General features: G+C 46.5%; 1 protein-coding gene across 3 annotated transcripts in view; it reads right to left on the bottom strand.

Annotated features, from left to right (window-relative positions):
• Positions 1 to 1806: 1806 nt before the first annotated feature.
• The window catches only part of LRRTM4 (leucine rich repeat transmembrane neuronal 4), a 205165-nt gene continuing 184245 nt past the window's right edge, over positions 1807 to 22726 (bottom strand). Inside the window, exons 3-4 of one of the 3 annotated variants that reach the window (XR_010993919.1) lie at positions 4483 to 5081; positions 1807 to 1978 (exon numbers count right to left, since the gene is read on the bottom strand). Coding sequence is in view for 1 of the 3 variants with exons in the window: in XM_068174619.1 (XP_068030720.1) it covers positions 4860 to 5081 (222 nt within the window). In the remaining 2 variants the exon portion in view is untranslated. Of the gene's footprint in view, positions 1979 to 3775; positions 5082 to 22726 lie in introns of those variants that run through there. The other 2 variants (XM_068174619.1, XM_068174620.1) reach the window with 2 other exon arrangements.

Below are 22726 nucleotides of genomic sequence, written 5' to 3'. Positions count from 1 at the left end.
TGGCACTGAATTCACAGAATTTACAGAATGACTGAGTTGGAAGAGACCTTCAAGATCATCGAGTCCAACCCAGCTCCAACACCTCAACTAAACCCTGGCACCCAGTGCCACATCCAGGCTTTTTTAAAACACATCCAGGGATGGTGGCTCCACCACCTCCCTAGGCAGGCCATTCCAGAAATTTATCACTCTTTCTGTAAAAAACTTTTTCCTAACATCCAACCTCTATTTCCCTTGGGGCAGCTTGAGACTGAGAGACCGAGAGAACCCTGCCTCAGAGGCAGGTGGGTTTGTACCAGCCTGGGATCTCTCCTGGCATGCCCGTGGCAGGACTGGGATGTGTCCCCTTGCTCCAGTTAGGACTGACAGCATTCCCTGCTAGGCCTGGTTTACTTTAAGCTGCCCACGCTTTATTAAATCCCAGCAGCAGGCCCCCAAGGCCAGGAACAGGCACTAAGTGCTGCTGGAGTAACTGCACGGAGCAAATGAGGGACATTTGGTGTTTTACTCCACTTGGGACCCAGCTCTCCTGTGAATTTGAGTTCCTTTATTGAGATTTTCTGCTTAACTCATTTACAGAATGGGATCAAGCTGGGGAATTTTTAATCAGAGAGTCATGCAATGGTTTGGGTTGGATAGGACCTGAAAAATCCATTTCCAACACCCTGCAGGGACACCTGCCAGTGTTCCAGGTTGCTCCAAATCCCATCCAACCTGGCCTTGAACACTTCCGGGGATGGGCCAGCCACAGCTTCTCCCCAAAAAGGGGCAGGTTTATTCTTATTTTTAATTTATTTTTATCTTTATCATACTGATAATGACACTTTTTAAAATCAAGATAATCAAACCTCATCTTCTTAGTGATGAGCAGGATCTCTGGGGATCAGGACGTTTCCTGCTCTTGCCCTGAGGAATGGGTAGTGTGTCCCTGAAATCTGCTTTCCTCCATTTCCTGGGGATCAAGAAGGTTTTTAATTCCTGCCCTCCAACAAGCCCAAACTCCAAGTCAGTCTGAGGTTTCTTTATTGCTCTCACTCTTATGGGGAAGGCATTAATATCAGACAAGTAATTTATTTTTCTTAATTTAAGGCAAGGTTCCAGCTTGATGGACTCACAACCCCACCCCCCCCCCCCCTTCCTTTCTACAGCTTTAAAAAAGTGACAAGTGACATTTAAAGGAGCCCAAACCACCTAAAAATTAATAACTTTCAATACATACTACATTAGAGCCTTAAATCTTCTGCAGCTTGAAAATATCTATTAAAGCACTAGATTTGCCATGGCCATCGTGCCAAATTCCTTCAGGGACTTTTTCCAGTGGGGAGTCAGGATGAAATTGTGTTTATCAATCTTTGGAACACTTGCAATTCATTACTGAAAAGGGCAGCTTATTCCAAAAGATTTTTAAATCTCACAGCAAAATATCGCCAGCCTTGGAAATGACTCGGAGCAGGAGAAGTGCTGGGACAGGCTCTGGGATGCAGATCCCACCCCAGCATTCCCAGGACGGGGGAATTTCAGTGCCCCATGGACATTTGCGAGGTGACTGTGAGTGAGGGAGAAAAGCAGCATCTGATTTTCCCCAAAATCTTGGAGACTCTGTTATTTAGACCCATCAGTAGTTGTTTTTTTCGGAGACCATAACGTTCACAGCTTTGGTTGGAAGCTCAGCAGCTCCTCTGGGGGCTCTGTGACCTCCAAGATGCCACCAAAGCCACCATTCACTAACGAGGTCCCTTCATTAACGCCCCTTTGCTGTTTACTGGGAGAGGAATCCCTGGGAACACCATAAAAGGTTAATTTTTAATTTTTGGGTCTTACCTGGAAACCGGTTGAATTTCTTCATTCTCCCTTGCAGAGCAGCCACTTCCCTCACCAGAACTGTGTGAAGAGGAGTAGAAAGGCCTGGCCTAAAGAGAGTTTGGACACGGTCTGAAGCTGAAGGTGCAACAGAATCACATGAACTCAGGAACTGAGACTTCAAAAAGAACACAACAAATATAAAACTCATAACAAAAGCCTGGGGATCAAAACATTGATCTTGGCTTTTGGCATTATGGCTGGAGAGCAAATTTTATATAAATTTCTTTGGCTATAATTGCGGGCAGGAGAATTAAAATTTTGATTTTTGTACAATCTGGAGCCCCACATCAGCTTGTAAAGAGCCCTTTTGGTCTGAACACTTGAGCTCAGCCCAATAGCTTCTGCTTTCATCCAAAGCAATCCAGGACACAAATTTTTGGCTCTTCCAGATCTCTAGCACTTGAGGAAGGTTTAACTTCATGCCATCAACTCATTCTTGGAGCATTTTCTCCTTTGTTTTTAAGGACACAAACAAAAGTTATGGGCTTCTTCTGCAAACTGGCATCAGGGTATAAATAGAGGAAATCCAGCAACATTTCAGGCAGGAAACCATGAATTTACCAGGAGATTGTGCCCACAAGAGTTTATTTTGTTCCCACAATTCCCACTAATTACCAAGAAAATCTGTAATCTAATGTCAGTTCCAAGCATCCTCCAAATCAATGCTAAAATTAGGTTATTTTGAAATAAGGAAATAAAAAAGGGAGAGTTTGTTTAATTTTTCCTTCTCTTTCAGTAGCTTTTCCCAGAGCAGAGGAGGAAGTTGCATTCAAGAAGATTATAAATGAAATTTAAAAATAAACAATATATTCTCCAATATCCACATGCCCCAGCAGGGGGGTTAAGGAAAAAACACACCAAGACAAGAAATATTTCTGGGTGACATTTCCTTCCCCAGTCCTGGCAGACACAGAATGATCCTCTCAGAAATTACACCAGGATTATTCTGTTAACGATCCTTAAAATAAAAATATTTTCCATTCTCATCCTTCAGGAGCATGTGAATGCTGTTCCCCTTTGGATATTTATTGGAATGCATCCTCCTGCTGACCCAGACCTGGCAGAAATGAGTGGGAGCTCTTTCATTTTCTGCTGCATAGGTCATTGTTTTAAACTTGTGCTTGGAGCAGTTTTTCCCTCCATCCATGGCTCTGCCAAGGCTGACAGATCTCAGGAGATCTGATCTGGAAGCTCCTCATCTGGATTTTCACTCCATTTTCTTTTCCTTTCTGGCCCAACACTTAATTCTAAATGCATTACCTTCCATGCATCAGGTTCACTCTGTGTGTCCATGTATCCCTGCCTAGCCTGGCACATCCATCCCCACCCATCCTTGCCTTCCAGGGAAAAATAAATCAGTTTTCCAGGTGAGAAACACAGGAGACAATAGAATATTGTGTTTATGAGACAGCACTCAGCACTTGCAGGAATTCATTACGCCTTGTGGCCAAGATTTCATGTAACACACCCAAATAAATACCTGAAATAATCACCAAATTCATTCTGTCCCGAACTTTGTCGATGTGTTATTCCCCCTCCAGATAAAAACTCATCCCTCATGTTCTGAGTTGGTTTAGCTCCAGCTCAGGTTTGCAGATGAAAAACCTCCCTTCTGATTAAAAACCCAACTTTCAGTTTAAAAAAAAGGTTGTTTTCCCTCTCTTCCCCTCCCCCAGCCCCCAAACCACCTCTTTTTTTAGACAAACCAAATAAATTGAGCTTCTTCGGGCTCAGTTTTTTTTAATTCAGAACAATTCCCTGATTTCCTTCCAAGAGGGGAGGAACAGGACCCAGCATTGTCCCCTCTCTCTATGGGATCCCCGTGTCACACACCCAGAGAAATCATTCAAACAGTAGCGTGGCTGTGGTGTCCCAACCACAAAAGAATATGTTTATTTTTTTTTTCCACCACTTCTTTTTTTTGTTTCTTGTTGTCATTTTATTGATAAAAACTACACAAAAACTAACTGATCATAATAATTAATAAAAAACAAAACCAAAACCCAAACCAAAAAACAACGTTACACATTCTGCTGTGTTTTAGAAATTGTGTCAGCCAGTGAGTTGCACTAAATACCCTTTAAAAGATTTTCCTTCTGATCCATTTCAAGCACTTCACTTCCATTTTGGTTCCCAAACGTCCACGAATTTTGCTTAACAAGCACCACTGGCCTGGAAATCTGAGTCGTGACTCCATTGCAGTGTTTCCCCCTTTTTTTTTTAGAGCCCGAAAAGGAATTAGAGTGTCAACAATGAAGCACAATGAAGATAAAAAAATCAAAAGCCCCCTCCATAGTGTACAGCCTGTGTCTTAAATGTACATGCACCCGAGTTTCTTTGTTTCTGCTGCATCAATTGCCAAGGTCCTTTTGGTTCAACATAAGCTTTAATGCCCATGTCTGAAGGTTGAAATATTAATGCTCAACCACTTAAAAAACAACCCAAAAAAAACCCCAACTGAAAACCCAACCCCCGAAAGGAAAAAAGAAAATATAGAGCTATCTTTTGCTGGTTTAAAAAGAACAAAAATAGTCAACGTATCTTTGTAATAAACACTTAATAAGGGAACATGGCTGACCCTCCCCAGAGCCTCGCCCTCCCCACCCCATTTATTTTTACCTGTGGTTCTCCTTCCCTGGAACCGTGCAATGTAGAAAAATCAAATATACAAACAAAACTCTTAATCCATCCCTTTATGTAGCTAGAGTGAAATCTATTTGTTGTTGTTGTTGTTGTTGCTGTTGTTCTTTTTAATAAGAACTCGACAATCTCTGTCTTTAATATTTACATTGAGGAATTTGTTTGAAAGTTTAAAGCAAAGAAAATCCTGAAGTTCTCCGCGTGCGTTCTGCGCGCCGGCGTTCCCGGCGCGCGGAGGCCGCCACCATCCCCTGCCCTCGGAGCGTTTGCCGCTGGAACGGTGGGGTTGGAGCGCCTTGCCTGGTCTCCTCCCAGACGAAAGGTCCCTCCCAGAGCTGTCCCCGAGGTGGCCCCCGTTAGTTGGGTATTCTCTCAATGTAGATGGCGGGGGCGGCGGAGCGCGCGATGGTGGCGATGAAGCTGTGGTCCCGGCCCAGGTCCAGGTTGGAGGTCTCCGCCGGCTCCCGGGACACCGTCTCGTAGCCCTTGTTCACGTGGAGGGGCTTGTGGGCCTGGCAGTAGCCAATCATGGGCTGGTCATAGCTGTAGTAGGGTAAAGTCTTCATGTGGTGAGGGACCTGCACCAAAAACGGGACCAAAGAACAGCAGCTGTCAGCAGCAGGCTGAGCCTCGTGTTCGTGCAGCATCACCAGAAATCCCAATGCGGCCTCAATCCCCCCGGGATCAGCCCACAGGAGACAGCCCTGAGAGTTCCCAGCTCCCTGCAGCACATTCACTTCCCTCTGGCGCAGCACTGCCAGGCTGGGAGAGCTGCGGGTGTTCAGCCTGGAGGAGGAAATGCTCCAGGGGAATCTTAGAGCCCCTTCCAGTTCCTCAAGAGGCTGATAAAAAGGAGGGAGAGGGACTTTTTATATGGACAGTAGTTTTACACTGCCAGAGGGCACAGTTAGAGGGATATTGGGAAGGAATCCCGCCCCGGGAGGGTGGGGAGGGGCTGGGCTGGAATTCCCAAAGCAGCTGTGGCTGCCCCTGGATCCCTGGAAGTGTCCAGGGCCAGGTTGGAGCCACCACGGACAGTGGGAGGTGTCCCTGGCTATGACAGGGAATGGAACGGAATGATTTTAAGGTCCCTCCCACCCCAAATTGTTCCAGGATTCCATGATCTGTGTCCCCACTCCCAGATGGATCTCCTGCCTGGCAGTGCTGGAGCCAGAGCAGAGGGAGCTGCTCTCCCTCCCTCTCTCCCTTTCCCCAGTTTGTGGGCAGATGTTCAAACTGCTCAGATCTGACTCTTTTGGATGACCCAGCTCTGAAATACAAACCAAAGGGTTGCAAACCCAGCAGCTTCCATAAACTTTCCCCCTTTTCCAGTGCCTGGAAAGGCACTGAGTGTTTCCGGAGCGCCCGGACTGGCCTGGGAATGTCAAAGGCAGAGGCAGCTGGCAGTGGGGGTGCTGCCAGCACAGCTGGAACATCTGTTTATTGCTTCCAGGACAAAGCTGTTCACCCAAGGTCACGGTTCCCCGCGTTCTTTATCTTTCAACCTCCCCAAAATAAACACTGTAAAGCAGCTCCACTGCTGCACACCAGAGCTGAGCACATCCACAACTTGTACAAATGCATTTCCAAATCCAGCCAGATCCATCCTGAATCCCAACTCTTCCTTATGTAAATCCTCAGAAACTGCCAGCCCCCCACCTGCTTTTTTTCTTTTTTTTTTCCTTCCATAAATATTCTACGCTTGCAAATGTTAATCCCACGACTAAATATGATTTATGGCACAACATCAGATACAAATCTTTGCAGATAATTTTATCATCTGCAAGAGATGAGCTGATCAAGTCGAAAGAAATATGCTCTGAGGGAGAAAAACACATGTGGCAGGAGAGAGAGAGGCGAGAGTTGATTCTAACGCTGCCAGCAAACCTGAGCTCATTATAGCTGGAGATATCCTACACATAATCCAATCTTGGAACAAATGCCTTTTGATTTTCCAGGCTGAACTTTAAGTGAAGACCACAGAGCTAATTTCTCCCAAATTTTCATTGCTTGGTGCACTTCATCCCAAAAAAAGCATGGAAAAAGTAAAGGCATTAAAGCTAATTGGGAAATTTTGCAGGGTCAGAGTTCCTCTTGATGTAGATCCCCTGCAGAACACTGGAGAGATCCCAAAATCCTTCCAAGAGCTGGAATTCAGCTGAAAATATGATTTGACATGGCAGCTGAGTGGCAGGGACGCAGAGGACAAACTGCTGGGTGGAATTTGATGGGACAACTGCGCTCACTTGTGGATTCACAAGAACCTGGATCTCCCCTGGATAGAGCAATATCTGTGCCAGTCCCTGTCAGGGCTGAGTTGGCCTCAGCTTTAAGGCAGCTCTTTATGATTCCATAAAAGCCAAGGACTGTTTGTGTTCCGGAGAGCTGAGGGATGGAGGTCCTGGCTTGGCAGCAATAACACACAGCCCATTAAGCACCTGAGGCCTGGCTGCAAGCTCCAAATGGGAGTCAGAGTGTTATAGATACATATTATAATATTGGCTTTTTGCAAATATAAAAATGGATTTTATATGTGTGGTGTTAAAGTAACTTTGTTATAAAGATACAGTCTTTATTTCTGTTGTTAATTAAGCTCAGTGCAATAGCTGATGTAAGTATGCTTGTGCTAAAATGCCTGCTGGGGTGGGATAACGTCCCATGAACACAGGATGAGGACACCTGCACAGATCTGCCAACCATCAGCACTCACCCTCTGAAGGCAGTGTGGGCCAGGGCCCAAAAACTGGAGGGGATAAAAAAGGACTAAAACCACAACCAAGGAATGTGCACACTCTAGAAAGGCAGACCCAAGGAGGAGCCGTGCTAAACAGTTCTTGGAACATGTAAACTAGTTTGGGGAATAGTTTCCTGTGCATAAGGGTCAATGAATATACAACAGGCTGATGTAATTAAAAGGTATTTAAAGGGAATCCCCAAAGATAACAGGGGGGTCTTGGCTGGGGCCCTAATCTTTGCTTTACTGTCTTTGTCTCCTATTGTGCTTTACTAAACTTTTAAAATTTTCACAGGAGAGTGAATGTGTTTTTCACAAAAGGGACTGTAGCAGCGTGGGGTTTAGATGGTGAAAGCTGCTACCTATTCCCCAGCAAGCATCTCCTGTGGAAAAGCTGCTTGGGGAGGTGACCTGATTTTTTAAGATTTTCGAAAACCTTCTGAGTTTACGTTCTTGTAACAAACTTTCTCACACAACTTTCTGTAAATAACTTATTGTTTTGCATTCCTTCATAGAGGAGGAGAAATTTGATAAACTAGTAGTTTTTCCAGTGTCGTTGGAGAGGTAGCACTTTCACCCTCCAATCCACTGTCATCTTTAGAAAACTATAGATGTTGGAGTCAGAAATAAAACTCTCTCTTTTTACCATCTCAAAAGCAGAAGCGTGCGTCGTGTTTTCTTGTGTCCTGCAGTGACAGGGAGGGATTCAGGCAAGGCAGTCAAGTCCACACACCACACTCACCACGGTGGGCTCAGCCAAGAGAGGCAGGAGGGCCTTTTGTGGGTCAGTTCCAGTGAAGGTTTATTCCAAAGGGAAATCAGGGACAAAAGACCTGTGGTGTGCACAAGGTTTAAATATGGGGTCATGGGCAATGGTCTGAGGGCACGGGGTGGCACAAAGGACAGGGCAGACGGGGCCAGCCACCAGGGATACCACAGCAAATGAGGGAAGAGGAAAAGGAAAAACCATGAGAATTTGGGACATCTGGGGAATCTGGGACATAAGGAGTTGTGGATGCGACAGTTTAGTCAGAGGGAGAGAAACAGATTACTTTCCTAGGCATGGTTCTGGGAAAAGCTGTGAGAAGGCTGAGAGAAAGAATTAAAACAATCTTGCAGCTGGTGTTTTGAACAGTTGTTTTCTCATGAGATGTTTACCAAAGGGTGTCTTCTTAATCAGCCAGTGGTGTGACGGGTGTTGATTAAATGACAAATCAGGTCCACCTGTATCGGAATGGTGTATAAAATAATGGGTTTCTAATAAACTCAGATTAGCCTTCAGAAGAGACCCAGAGTCTGTGTGTCGCCTTCATTTCCATTCCCGACTCAATGGTGATAAGGGGTGGTTCATGGGGAAGTGCAAGACTCCATGGGAAATCCCTTCTGTCCTTTCTGTCCACCCAGCTGGGGGAAACTCTATGGTAAGTCTCTCCAAGGCAATGCTCTGGGGATTTTCCTGTGGGGGAAGGATCCAGAGGATTCCACAAGGGACCAGGATTTCCACAACATCCTTAAAGAGTGATAAACACAGAGTTTTCCAGCCCTTTCCCAGTGATTTTATAGAATCTGTTGCTAATTTTCACTTCCAAGGTCTGTGTCCATACAAATCACTGCAGTAAGGGCGGCTGGGTGGAGGGAGGGTAGATATTCTTTATCAGTGTAAAAATAAAACAAAAAGGATGTATCAAGTTAATTTGCAGGTTAAATAAAATCAGGATGTTGCAGGTTAATTTGTAGAGCATTTTCAGGATAATGAGGCCCAGCTAGGGGTTCTCAGGCCTGGTCCTCGTGCTGCTCTTCCTCACCCTCTTTTGGGGCCTGGATTTCACTAAGGGAAATTAAAGAAATAATTGTGTCAAATGAATGTGAGAAGCTTTGTCCTTCAGTAAAGACTGAAGGCAGAGATGCCACCAGCCTCCTCCACCTCTGTCAGCCCTTGGGAAGCCTCTAGAACCAAGAAAATAACCACAAGGGCAATTCAAACCTTCTTGGTCAAAGGGAGGATGCCAGGACTGTCCCACAAATGGTCCTGTCCTTCCCTGGAAAACAGCTTTGCATTTGCAGGAAGACACAAGGGCTCAGTTTTTATTTACACTGAGGTGACTGTAGGTGACACCTGGGCCTCCAGAAAGCTTTTCCAGGACACAGGCTTGGCTGTGGAAACTGCTGCAGTTGTGGGGACAATTGTGCCAGCACTCATCCAGGAAAATGATGGAAAACACTGGGGATGCTGTTCACTCTACACAAAGCTGTTACTATTCTATTTTTACAGATTCAGAGATCGACAAAACACATTCAATATCATCTAAGTTGCAGGGAATTAATTTTAGAAGTGTTTTTCTTCTGGGTTCTGAGGTTATTTCTTTTTTTTTTCACTCCTGCTATGGAACTAATACCTGAGACACTCAGATATAACCTTGCACAAGTCATTTTATGAGCTGTAAAATGAGAAGCTTCAGTCCTGCCCCTGCTCGTCCTTGGAGTCTGGAGCTCTTTGAGGTGAGGACTGTTTGTGTAGAGACTGAAACAACCCAGCTGTGACCTAAGCTGGGCCTTTCCAGCTACTTTGGCCTCCAAGAGAAAAAAAAAAAAAATCAGAACAAATTCCAGTCAAATAAATTTTTAAAAAAATCCAGACAAAAAAATACAGCCCTGGGATCGTGTCCTCAAGCACTGGAATGGGTGGTGGAGTTCCCATACCTGGAGGGATTTAACATGGAATCATGGAATGGTTTGGGTTGAAAAGGACCTTAAAGCCTGTCCAGTGCCACCCCTGCCATGGCAGGGACACCTCCCACTGTCCCAGGCAGCTCCAACCTGGCCTTGGGCACTTCCAGGGATCCAGGGGCAGCCACAGTTCTCTGAGCTGCTGTGCCTGCACAGCATCTTCTGAAGATATTCTATTTAATTTTTCTCTTTTCATTTCCATTTTAATTTCTAAAACCATCACTGCCCAATTCTTATCTGAAGCACTAAATGTTTTTGCAGCAGGAAAACAGAAATCAGCATGAGAACGAGCTCCAAAATCACCAACACGCAGTGCACATTTTGGGTTTGGCCCATACGTGGCACCAGGTAGAACTCTCTGCCACACTGTCCATCCTTCCCTGGGAGGGTGGGAGGTGCTGGGATGGAATTCTCAGAGGAGCTGTGGCTGCCCTGGATTCCTGGAAGTGTCCAAGGCCAGGTTGGGCAGGACTTGGAGCCACCTGGGACAGTTGGAGTTGTCCCAGCCATGGCAAGGGTGGCACTGGATGAACTTTGCGGTCCCTTCCCACCCAAACCATTCAATGATGATTTCATTATTCTATCCAAAATTACAAACAGTTAAGCAAAGCCTGGAGTTGTTCCCCTGCGAGAGCTGGAAGTGTTCAGCGGGTTTTGGGCTCTAGGCCTGGATTAGTTTCCCAGTATTGACTTCTGAAGCCCACACCCCACAGATCTCCACTCTAAACGTAATAAATGTTGCATCCAAGCAGCCACACACTTCAAACAGAGCTCCTGTTATGAGCACAATTTACATAAATCCACCAGCTACGGGAGGAAGACAAAAGATTTAGCGGTGGGAGTTTAAGGAATGCAAATCCTCCTTGTCAAGTCTAAGTGACACTGGAGAGGTTTCCAGCTCAGCAGCTTCGCTGCAGCACAAGTGCTCCCCTCAAAACCAGCTGGAGTAGCTGGAGCTATCCAAAATTCAGGGAAATTCCAGCCTGCATGAAAAAGGTGTTGCCCAAAATTCAGGTTGATTCTGGCCAGCATTGAAAAGGTGTTACCTGAAATTCAGGGAGATTCTGGCCTGCATCAAAATGGTGTTTCCAAAAATTCAGGGAGATTCTGTTCTGCATTGAAAAGCTGTTACCTGAAATTCAGGGAGATTCTGGCTTGCATGAAAAGGTGTTGCCCAAAATTCATGGAGAATCTGGCCTGGTGTTAAATTGTGTTACTCAAAATTCAAAATGGTATTACCTAAAATTCAGGGAGATTCTGCTCTGCATTGAAAAGGTGTTACCCAAAATTCAGGGAGATTCTGGCCTGCATGAAAAAGGTGTTTTCCAACATGCCCTGCCTGCTTTTAACCTCTGACAACCACCACTGATGTTCAGCTCAACCTTCAGACATCCAAACATGCAAATGCAAGTACCCACACTGCAATCTGGATTCTTTGTCTTTTATGTTTCTTTGGCATGGCAATGAATTCTCCCGGTTTTACTGAGGTTGAAAATGTCTGGGAGTTAATTAGCTGTGATTATTACACAAGAAATTTCTATTAATAATAGTCAGTTTAGAATTCAACCTGGACTTCTGTTTTTTGTACGTGCAGCCATCAAAACCTAGGTTTTTAGACAAACATCAATCAAAATCCTTGTTCTGGAACTTTTAAAGCACAGCAGTAGGAATGAAACCTCGCCATATTCCCACTGGAATCAGGGAGCTTTCAAGGATTTGGACTGGGGTCTGAGTGACGCCAAGTGACCTCATTTCCAGAGTGCTTTTCTCTCTCTCTCACCTCTCCTGTGTTAAACACTCACACATTCTTAATTCCTTGCTCTGCCTCCCAACAGAACACCTCAGACAAGCTGGAATCCAGCCCAACATGATCTCTAGGATGTGACACCTCCCTACAAAGTAATTCCAGGAGGGAATACCAAGTTCTGTGCCCAGCTGCAGCTCCTGCTTGGGTATTTCCCTCTGTACCCACAGCAGCAGCCTCATTGCAGTGCAGCCTCCTCGGGGATCAGGCAGATGTGAACTCTCTGCCTCACTTCAACCAGATGAAATCACCCATCTCAGGTTGAAACAATTCCCTGGTGTTTGTTAAATCAAACCTTGGCTGCCCAGGTTTTGGGAACAGGTCTATTCTGTGGTGGAAATATGATGAGTTTGTTCTTTATGCTCATTTTGGAAGACAGGTCCCTCACCATCCATCATCCTGCAGAGCAGGAAAGTCTTTGTGGAGACTCAGGAATGGCCGTGGCTGTCTGGGTGACTCACTGCCAGAATTCCCAACAGGAGACAGGGATGTAATCTGTGGAAGGACTTGCAAGCCCAGCAGTCTCTGGGGAGAAGTTTGGATGGAGTGGAGTTTGTTTTATCCCTGAAAGGAGATGGTGCAAAGGCTCACACTGTCACAAGAGCCTCAGACAAATGACTGCTCCAGAAAGAGCCTAAACCCCGCATCCTGGCAGGGAAAATGATGCATTTTTGAGTCCCAGGCTGTCTCAGCTGCCTCAGTCTGGACACCTTGGCTTTATCCAGGCATTGTTTAGACTCTGCAGTTCAAACCCTTCAATTCTGGTGCCTCTGTATTCAAAGAGGAGGAACACCCTGGTTTAAAAACTCAGCACCTGCTCTGCCCCTCCTGCTGGAGGCTGCCAGGGGACAACCAGCCGTGCCCTACAGGGGACACATTTCCCTCTTTAAACAATAAAAACACATCATGAATGTCCTCTGGAAGCTGAACATCATCTGGTTTCACATTTGCTGGTAATCTCTAATCCAGGTAAACTGATTCCCGTGGAAATGCTTGCCCAGTTAATGATTGCATTAATTAATTATATGCAACTTTAGGAGCTGTCCACATGCAGTGGAAACTCGGAGTTACAAAACGTGGAAGCGATGTTTTCTCATTAGCACTAATATTTAGTCTCAGAGCACCATGACTTCATTGGTGAATTAGCATCAGAGCTGTTGATAAATCAAATTCAGAGTTCATTTCCAAGCCGATCATAATTTAGAGTAAAAATAAGCAAGACGTTCTGTGGTAGCGCGGTGATTAGCGGAGCACGCAGCTTCACCTCAGAGACAGATTGATTGGGCACATTAGGCAGACAGAGCTGGGGTAAACAATTCCAGCGCATTTCACGCTGCTGAAAAATCACAGGAAACAGCCCTGGAACATCCCTTTGGAGGCAGCACAGAAAAATATCCCTATTCAGGAACCCATCAAACATTCCCATCAAACACATTCCGAAGGACAAGCACAGGTGCCGAGCTTAGCCCTGAAATATGAGCGGGTCTGTGTGTTCTGCTTTCACTTGGAACAAACACAAAAGTACCTGGCTGCTTTTTGGAGCAGACCTTTTGTTCTCCAGTCTGTGTCTCCTCAGGTAATTCTCATTGATTAAAACAAAAAAGAAAAAATCAAAATCTTGTGTATTAAAATATTTAGGTGCCTGAGCATCAGAGTGCTTGGCTCTGAGGAGGTTTGTGAGCTCTGTTGTCACTGAGCTGGTCCCTGTGACATCTGAGCAGATCAGGAAATCTGCCAGCTGCAGTTTTGCAGTTTTAGGTGAGTGTCTTCAAGCTCCTCAATTAGCCCAGGATTTCTGAGAGCTGCAGATCCCACTGGGAGCTCCACTGAGTTTGGTGCCTCCATTAGGCACAAAGCATGGAGCAGGAGCCTTTGGGTAGCTGGGGTTGGAGGTGAAATTCCCACAGTCAGTCTCCTGCAATTTCAGTAAATTTCCAATTAACTTCCCACTGCAGACAGAATCCATGGCTGGGCTGTGGCTGGGCCTCCTCTCTCTTATTTTCTCCCAAACCACCTCCATGGTCTTTGCAGCTGCCCCCGGCATCGAGGGAGGAGGCGGCTGAGTCAGGCTGGAGAAAAGGTCCCACAGGGCATTGAGTCACTGCCCCAAAATCAGGAGTTCCAGCAGAAACACCAGCTAACTGTTGGTTTTCTCCAGGAAATCCAAGTCAGCCTGCTGAACATCCACTAAGGGAAGGGCTGGTGTTTCATGGAGATGGGGCAGTTCCTGGTCAGTTCCACAGGGATGGGGCAGTTCCTGGTCAGTTCCATGGGGATGGGGCAGTTCCTGATCATTTCCACAGGGATGGGGCAGTTCCTGATCATTTCCATGGGGATGGGGCAGTTTCTGATCACTTCCATGGGTATGGAGCAGTTCCTGGTCAGTTCCATGGGGGTGGGGTAGTTCCTGGTCAGTTCCACGGGGATGGGGCAGTTCCTGATCATTTCCACGGGGATGGGGCAGTTCCTGGTCAGTTCCACAGGAATGGGGCAGTTCATGGTCAGTTTCATGGGGATGGGGCAGTTCCTGATCTCTTGAGCGCTTGTACGCACACACTGGAATATAAATCCAAGCGTTATCCAGAATTAATATTGTTTTAAATAAAGCCCAGCTTTTCCTTGGATTCCCTTCTCTGCAGGCTGTTTCCCCTTGTCTTACTCTAATTTCCACTGTAATAATTCTGCAAATAGATCCTATGAGCATCCTGCATCCATTGCTGCCCAGGGAATCTCTGGAAGTGTCTCACAGCTCCTGGATCTCTGGAAGTGTCCAAAGCCAGGCTGGACAGGGCTTGGAGCACCCTGGGATAGAGGAAAGTGTCCCTGCCCATGCCAGGGGGTTTTAAGGAAATGATTTTAAGGTCCCTTCCTGCCCAAACCATTCCATGATTCTGTGATTTCAAATCCCACCCTGAGCTCCACTCACTTAGACTTGGATCCTGCCAGTCTGAGAATTAAAACAAGGTCTTTGGAATCAAGCCTGAAATATTTTGCAGGATGATGGGGTTGGGCATAGGGTGGCTTCTTCAGTGTATGGAATGGAAACCTTTTCCATATAAAAATCTAAGCTGGAGATAAAAGTTTGTTTTTGGCATGTCTCAAACCACGTCCTAGTGAAAAAAATTGGTTTCAGGGGAAATTTGGAGCCTAAATTCTACAAAATTATCATTAATCTTGTTAATTCTAGTATTTCTATGGGAATGAGATCCCAAAATTGGCATGGACTGACAGAAGAGAAATCTTGGCATGGAAAATGTAGAGAAACAACAGACAGGAGACACAGGACAAAGATGCTGCAGCCCCCAGTTCCTTCTCCAGGCCCTAAAGGTCTTATTTGTAGCTCATAAAAAGACAACTGATAATTAGTAACTACAGGAATTAAACAAACATCATTGTGTTAGATGTGATGAGAGGCATATTAACCTAAGAAATTGCACATCTTGGTAATAAGCAATTTAGGAATCTATGGGATTATATAATACTTCATAAAATTGGTCAATTTAATACAAACTGAATTAAAATACAGGTATTAATTTCTAATTTGAGATGAAAGTATTCACCAACTTCTAAACCATCTGCAGGCCAGCCTGGGTGCAGCAAAGAGAGAACTTTATGATTTATTGGGTCACCCTTGCTGAGTGCATTCCAGGTTTTAAAGCCCCGTAACATCACACTGACAGTTCCACTGACACTGTGAACTGAATTTGAAGCTTTCCTCACCTTCCCTACAGATAAATTCCTAATCCTTCTTTCCAATCACACAAATGCCTTCCCCTTTAAAGCAGAACCTCTCCATGGACTCTTTAACTGAGTGTGTTTTTCTTGAGATCAGGAGAAAAATCATCCACACCCCACTGCTCCCTCCATGGGCAGATTTGATCTTTCAATCAGGAAATGAAAAGGTTTCCCTAAAGGAAACTCCCAGAAAGAAGAAAAAGCCTTCTAAGCCTTGTTATTGTTCCTTGGGCAAAATATTTCTTTTAAATGGCTTGATCTGTTTTTTATGACGTGTCTGGCTCCTGACGAAAAGCCCCACTGATGAAAAACTCGGCATGAGATGCACAGAAGCCTTTGATTTTCTGCTGTGGAGGGCTGATCAAATAAACAAACTATCTGGATATTCTAATTAGAAAGCCATTAATAATTGCTTTGAGTGCTCTTGGGATTGTTTCCTCTGGAAGTCGATAGAGATGGAAGCCTGGGGGTCAAACAAAGCTTAGGGACAGCAAGGAGTCCCTCAAACACAGCGCAGTCCCTTGGAGTAGTTCCTTATCCACAGGTAGAAGAATCCCGTTGGGAGCCTCTCCATATCTTCGGGTGCCCAGATGCACAGACTTTCCAAAATTGAAGTCAACTCAGCTTTTATTTAGACACTTAAAGCCAATTTTTTTTCCCCAGGAATTTGTGCTCCCCACTCATGGCAGAGCTGCAGACCGAAGTGAGTTTGGACTCAACCTCTCAGGTCAGAACAAAGGTGCCTCCAGCCCAAGGGACCACAAAGAAAGAGCAGAGAAGGTGTCAAGAATCCCATAACGACTCCCCCAGAGACTTCTCTTGACCTCCAGCACTCCCAGCTTGCTAAATTCCTGCCATTTCAGCCCTGAAATTCCATGGAGCTGGACCTTCCATGGTATTCCAGGGCCTGCAGCATCCTCACATCTGGGGCCAGAGCATCATGTGGGGAATGGGGCACATTCTTCAGAAAAAGAATTATGGCAATAAAGGAAAAAGTGCAGTTGCTCTTCCATGCGGTGATCCAAAAGATGGCAACCTGCTCCCTCCATTACTCCCAACAAATAAATCCAGGATTTAATAGGAACATCTGATAATGTTGCTGCCACAGTGACAGATGAAGGCGCTGCAGAATGAGTGGAATAAGTCTCTGTCTCATATTCAAACACTGCTTTTCATTAGATCTGCCCAGAATTGATGGGCTGCAAAAGAGCTCTCCAGGAATTGATGGCTTCTCCAAAGGTTTTTAAATACTGTTTCAAGTTGTGCATTGATCCTGTACATCAAGAGAACAAAACTGTGTTTTCTAAAGCAGGGGGAACACAACTCAAATTGTACAATATTTTGTCCCAAAGATATGAGAGGGTATAAACAAGGCACGCCATGACTGGGTATCAAACCCACACCAGTGTGAGAAGAAAGGGATAAAAGAAATGGGAATATTTCTTTCACTGTTACCTATTTATCCTAGACCCTAAAGGTTTTGGCTGTAATCAGGTGAATCTCAATCAATTTTGATTAAAAAATTGCTTAGAACCACATTTGTAATTGGCACATTTGTAATTGGCACCAATTCCATTTAATATGGCAATATTAAAAATAGAAATAATATCCAGCCCCTGCACCCCCACCAAACTCCTAGAGAACAAAGTCCTGCTCTGCCATAATTTGAAATTCAATGCTCAACGCTGGCCTAAGAGAGCAGATAATTTGGGTTTTTTTCAGTCATCTCAAGGGGTCATTCTTTACAGAAAATGGGTGTCACGGGAAGGAATAAGTGGAGGAAATATGAGAGAGATAGAGGAAAAATGAGAGAGATGGAGGAAAAATCAGAGAGATGGAGGAAAAATCAGAGAGATGCTCCTGCTGCTGTTGTTTCACTTGAGCTGGGGCTGGGCTGGGCTGCAGCAGCCTCTCCACACCCAGAGCTGCTGATCAGGAACATCTGAAATTCAGGGAGGAGAAGCAGGCAAAGCCTCACGAGTGGGAACAGAGCACAGTCCAAGGACTTATTCATTTCTGCTGAGGAAACAGGGAGAGAAATTCCCTCCAGAGGGAGAGCAGCCAGAAGCCGCCGGCACTGCCGGCTCCTCAGACACTGGAGGGAGCTCCTGTTTGTACTGGAGGTCCCAGCAGGGTTCTATTCCTGGGAAATTCCAAGGTTTTATTTGCCTCCACTGTCTCCCAGAAGAGGAATTGGAGGTGGCACCAACATGCATCCAGGAGCAGAATTCCTTCTCCTCCTGGCTGTGTCACTTGCATCAGGTGTGAGCAAACTGCAGCCCCCTGGTTTCCAAAGGGTACCAAGGGTGACTCATCCATAGGACTCACACTGCGGAGAGGATTTGTGTCACCACCACCTGCACCCAAAGGAAGGAACAATCCCTGCCTCTGGCAGCACCAGGAGCTGAACAGGACAGAGCCTGAGAGAAATGATTATTTTATGTTGAGAGAGGGCAATAATGGAGGGATGGGGATGAAGATTGGCAGGAAGGTGCCTGGTGGGGGTGGCACTGCCAGGGACAAAAGCTGCAGGCTCTGGGCTCAGGGCTGCCTGAGGCTGCTGGCTCCAAGTCAGCAGAGAGCTTGGAGAGGCTGGAGCACATCCTGACCCTGGGAGCAAACCCATTCCCAGCTCTAAACCCATGGAACACAAACTCTACTGGGAAAACAAAGGAATTCCTCACCCATTGGGGGTGATGCTGCTCAGCCCAGCAGAGGAATTCCTCAATGATGGATGGGTGATGCTGCTCAGCCCAGCAGAGAATTCCTCATCCATGGATGGGTGGTGCTGCTCAGCCCAGCAGAGAATTCCTTATCCAGTGAGGGGTGATGCTGCTCAGGCCCACAGCTCGAGGAAAAGCCACCTCCCTGCACCTCCAAGGCTCCTGGCTGCCCAACTACAAAGATACTCCTGGTAGTTACAGCTGTGTAGCTCACCCCGACTCCCCTGTGTCAAAATGAGATGCTGCAGATTCAAACGAGGACTCCAAGCTCCTAAAAATCCCCAAGATCCTTGGATATGGAATGCTACAACTCCGTGTTTGCTAAAGCCTCTCTTCACCGTGACAGAGCAAATGTTCTAGCACTGCTCATCTCTGACAGGCAAAGCAGGGAGGCGACAGCAGCATTGTTACCGAGCTCCAAACACTCCCGGAATGGCAAACAAGGAGGGCAGGAGGGGCAGGCCAGGGGCTCAATCACACCATCAAAAAATTAATCACAAACAGGGCTTCGTGCTTCAGTCACGTTCTGCAGAATCTTCGTCTATCAGAGATCAAGGGAGCAGAAAATGAATGTGAGAGCGTCCAGCATTGCAGGCAAGGACATTCCCCAGTGACAGAATTCTCTGCTAATACTCTACAGAAAACAAATGACTTTTTCATTCCTCTGGGCAAGTGTTGCAATGTGCAGGGGAATCATCGGTAAAGGCATTTCAGAATCCCTGAGAAAACTGGAACAGAGATGGTGGGGAACATCCTGGGCTTAGCAATCTCTGCTGCTACAGAACTGCGCAAATCCATTCAGTTATTACATGAAACAATGGGAATTATTAGTGAGCAACAGTAGTTTAGGGACACTTTTAAAGCAGAAAGAATGTCTGGATGGCATTAAAAAACCCCAAACCAAACAAAAGCCCCCGATAAACCAAAGGCAGAGCAGGCACTGTATGACAGGAGAGGAGAGCACTGAAACACCGGAAATTAAGGTTTAATGATCAACCTTGAGACAACTGCTGCCACAGAAGCTGTGGCTGCCCCTGGATCCCTGGAAGTATCTGAGGCCAGGTTGGACAGGGCTTGGAGCAACCTGGGGTAGGGGAAGGTGTTCCTGCCCATGGCAGGGAGTGAGACTGGGTGGGATTCAAGGCCCCATCCAACCCAAACCTGATTCTATGAAATCTCAGAGAACTGGCAGAGAAAATATGCAGCCAAGATGGTGAAGATACAGAGAAAAAGATGCTCCGAGTTGTGTGTTCATCAGGGAGATGCAAAGCAGAAAATCTGAATTTTGCCCTATTTCCAAGTCCCCCCAGATAGCCACTCCGGACACTGGAAAATGGTTCCCAACATTGAGGAGGACAGATGTGAATTCATTGCCTTTCTGCTACAAGATCACTCGATGTGCAACAGCCCTACCAACCATTACATCCAATGCAAGTAACAGATTGTGTTTCTGTCTCATTATCTTGTGAAAAGATTGTTATTAACTTGTGACTACACAACAGTTTTGTAGAAAGTCTCCTCAAGGGCAGACTATATACTTACATGCATACATACATATATATATACATATATATATATATATGCCTGATTTATTTTCTTCTTTTCCCCACTCCCTAGATTGCATAGCAAGCAAATGTCCCAGGTGGAATGGACCAATAAGAGATTGCTAAACTGTGGGCTTTAGAGATTTCAAGCTGTTATTACTACAAGTTAATACAATTCTGTCCAGGACAGAGCACTGCGGGTGTCAGGATCCCTCAGGAGCCAAAGCTGCCCTTTCCACACCGGGATGTGTGAATCCAAGCTGAAGCCTGGGAATACCTCTGGGAAGCAGAGTTCAGTCCCATCCAGCGGGAACGAAGCGCTTTCCCCGCACAGCTGAGCGCTCCTGGATGCAGCCAGGAGAGGGCTGCAGAGCACCTGGGCTGCCAAGCCAGCTCGCTGCTCACGCCGGGCGGGCTCCGGGGCTTCGCAAAGCTAAACAAATCTGTCTCCTTCCCAACCCGACACGAGGAATGTTAATGAGAAAAAGCAGCCGCTGCCCTCTCGGGCCTGTCCTGGGGCTCAGGCACAGCCCTAGTGATGGGTGGAAAGGAAAGGTAGAGGTTCAAAAAATCCTTCAGGAAAGTAAAATCTGCCCCGGGAACCGGGTTTGGGAATATCTGCTGCTCATGTCAATGAGACACAGCTCCTCTGAACAGCCAGCCAGGCACAAAACAAAGGGGTTCCAGCCGCTCTGGTATTTTCTAAAATGGTTCTGTCTGGGCAAGGCAATACCAGTGTGTCCAAAGGGATCAGCCAACAGGGAACTCCACTTTTTCAGAGTGCAGATTTTCCTTGGTGGAACATGGGGCTTCAGCTTTTAACAGCGTCTGCATGGGATCATCCCAGAATGCCAGAGGGTTGGGGTTGGAAGGGACCTTAAAGCTCATCTCTGACATGGGCAGGGACAACTTTCCTAGACAAGGCTGCTCCAGGTCTTGTCCAACCTGGCCTTGGACAATTCCAGGGATCCAGGGGCAGCCACAGCTTCTCTGGGAATTCCATCCCAGCCCCTCCCCTCCCTCACAGGGAGGAATTTCTTTCCCTATCCTGGCTCTACATCCACTGCAGCCACCTGGAACAAACACCCAATGCCCGCTTCACCGGTAAGATCCAGGTGCTATCCTGACTTGCTCCCTGCCTGCATGAGGGCAAAACACTGGGAGAAGAAATCTAAAGATAAATAAACCTCTCATCAACCAAAATGTGCTGTTTGCTATGCCCAGAGGCCTCGACAAGAGCTGGAGCTGCTCTTGGTACCCGACGCTTGTGTGCTCAGTGAGCCCTTGCCCTGCAGAGCTTGTACTCCAGACAGGAGTGACAGATGAAGGGTGGGAGAAAGGAAAATAGCAAACAAGAAAAAGATCTCGCACAGATTGAGGGACAGATTTTTCCACGAGCTAAATACATGAATACAGAGCTTTTATCCCCAAATGACTCCCCTTGTCATGTGGCCACGGCAGCTCCGTGTGTGTGTTTGGGAGTGAAGGCAGCCCAGGAGGAGCAGCACAGGAGCTGGTGGTGAGTACACGGCGTCCACACATCCACACTGCCAGGACTCACACCAAACAGGCTCCCAGCAACCCTCAGCAGCGGCACAGCGGGCCTTGATGCTCCCCCAGCGTGAGAGAGATGTTGCAATCAGAAGAAATCTTTCCTGTATTTAATATTTGTGTGTTTCCCTAACCCATCAGTTTCCTACTGGATTCTTGGCTGATGTTAATGGAATCCTTGGATGTCAGGCTCTGGGGTGGCCCCAGTGCAGTCACTCAAGGACCACAGTGACAAAAGACCTTCCGGGAGTCACCAGAAGGGGCTTTAGAACTCTCAGAATCTCAAATTCTTGCCCCAGTGTTGCAAATCAAGGGCCATCAAATCCATTAGAAAAACTCCTCCAATTCAGAAAAGTGAAATCATTAAACTGCTTCTGCAGCCCAACACAGAAAATTTTATTTTATCTTCATAAAATTAAACTGGTTTTATCCTTCATCAAATCAACAGGACTTCAAGGTGTCCAAGGCCAAGTTGGACTGGGCTTGGAGCACCCTGGGATAGTGGGAGTATCCCTGCCATGGCAGGGGGTGGAACTGGATAATCCTTAAGGCCCCTTCCACCCAAACCATTCCATGAGGGTTCTCCCACTCATATAAACAAAAACTGGGGAAGGGAACAGAGCTGAGGAAGAGAATGGAGCTGGGGTAGGGTCTGGAGGCCCAGGAGAGGCTGAGGGAGCTGGGAAGGGGCTCAGCCTGAAGAAAAGGAGGCTCAGGGGGGACCTTGTGGCTCTGCACAACTCCTGACAGGAGGGGACAGCCAGGGGGGTCGGGCTCTGCTCCAGGGAACAGGGACAGGAGGAGAGGGAACGGCCTCAGGCTGGGCCAGGGCAGGCTCAGGATGGATATTGGGGAAATTTCTCCATGGAAAGAGTTATAAAGCATTGGAATGGGCTGCCCAGGGTGTGGTGGAGTTCCCATCCCTGGAAGTGTTCAAACACCATGTGGCTGTGGCACTTGGGGCTGCGGTTTAGTGGGGACCATGGTGGTGGTGCTGTGTTGACAACTGGATTTGATCTTAAAGGCCTTTTCCAACCTTAACAATTCCATGATTCTATTTAAGCATCCATTCGTTTCCTGTAATTCACAGAATCACCAGGTTGGAAGAGACCTTCAAGATCATGGAGTCCAACCCAGCCCCAACACCTCAACTAAACCCTCGCACCCAGTGCCACATCCAGGCTTTGCTAAACACATCCAGGGATGGTGGCTCCACCACCTCCCCGGGCAGCCATTCCAGAACTTTATCACCTTTCTGTAAAAAACTTTTTCCTAACATCCAACCTCTACTTCCCTTGGGACAGCTTGAGACTGTGTCCTCTGGTTCTGTCAGTTCCTGGAGAAAGAGCCCAAGCCCACCTGGCCACAGCCACCTTTCAGGGAACTGTAGAGAGTGATGAGGTCA

The sequence above is a fragment of the Anomalospiza imberbis genome, chromosome 28 (assembly GCF_031753505.1).
Source record: "Anomalospiza imberbis isolate Cuckoo-Finch-1a 21T00152 chromosome 28, ASM3175350v1, whole genome shotgun sequence".
Classification (NCBI taxonomy): domain Eukaryota; kingdom Metazoa; phylum Chordata; class Aves; order Passeriformes; family Viduidae; genus Anomalospiza; species Anomalospiza imberbis.
The sequence above is the reverse complement of the archived record's forward strand: the minus strand, read 5'-3'. Positions and strand labels throughout refer to the sequence as shown.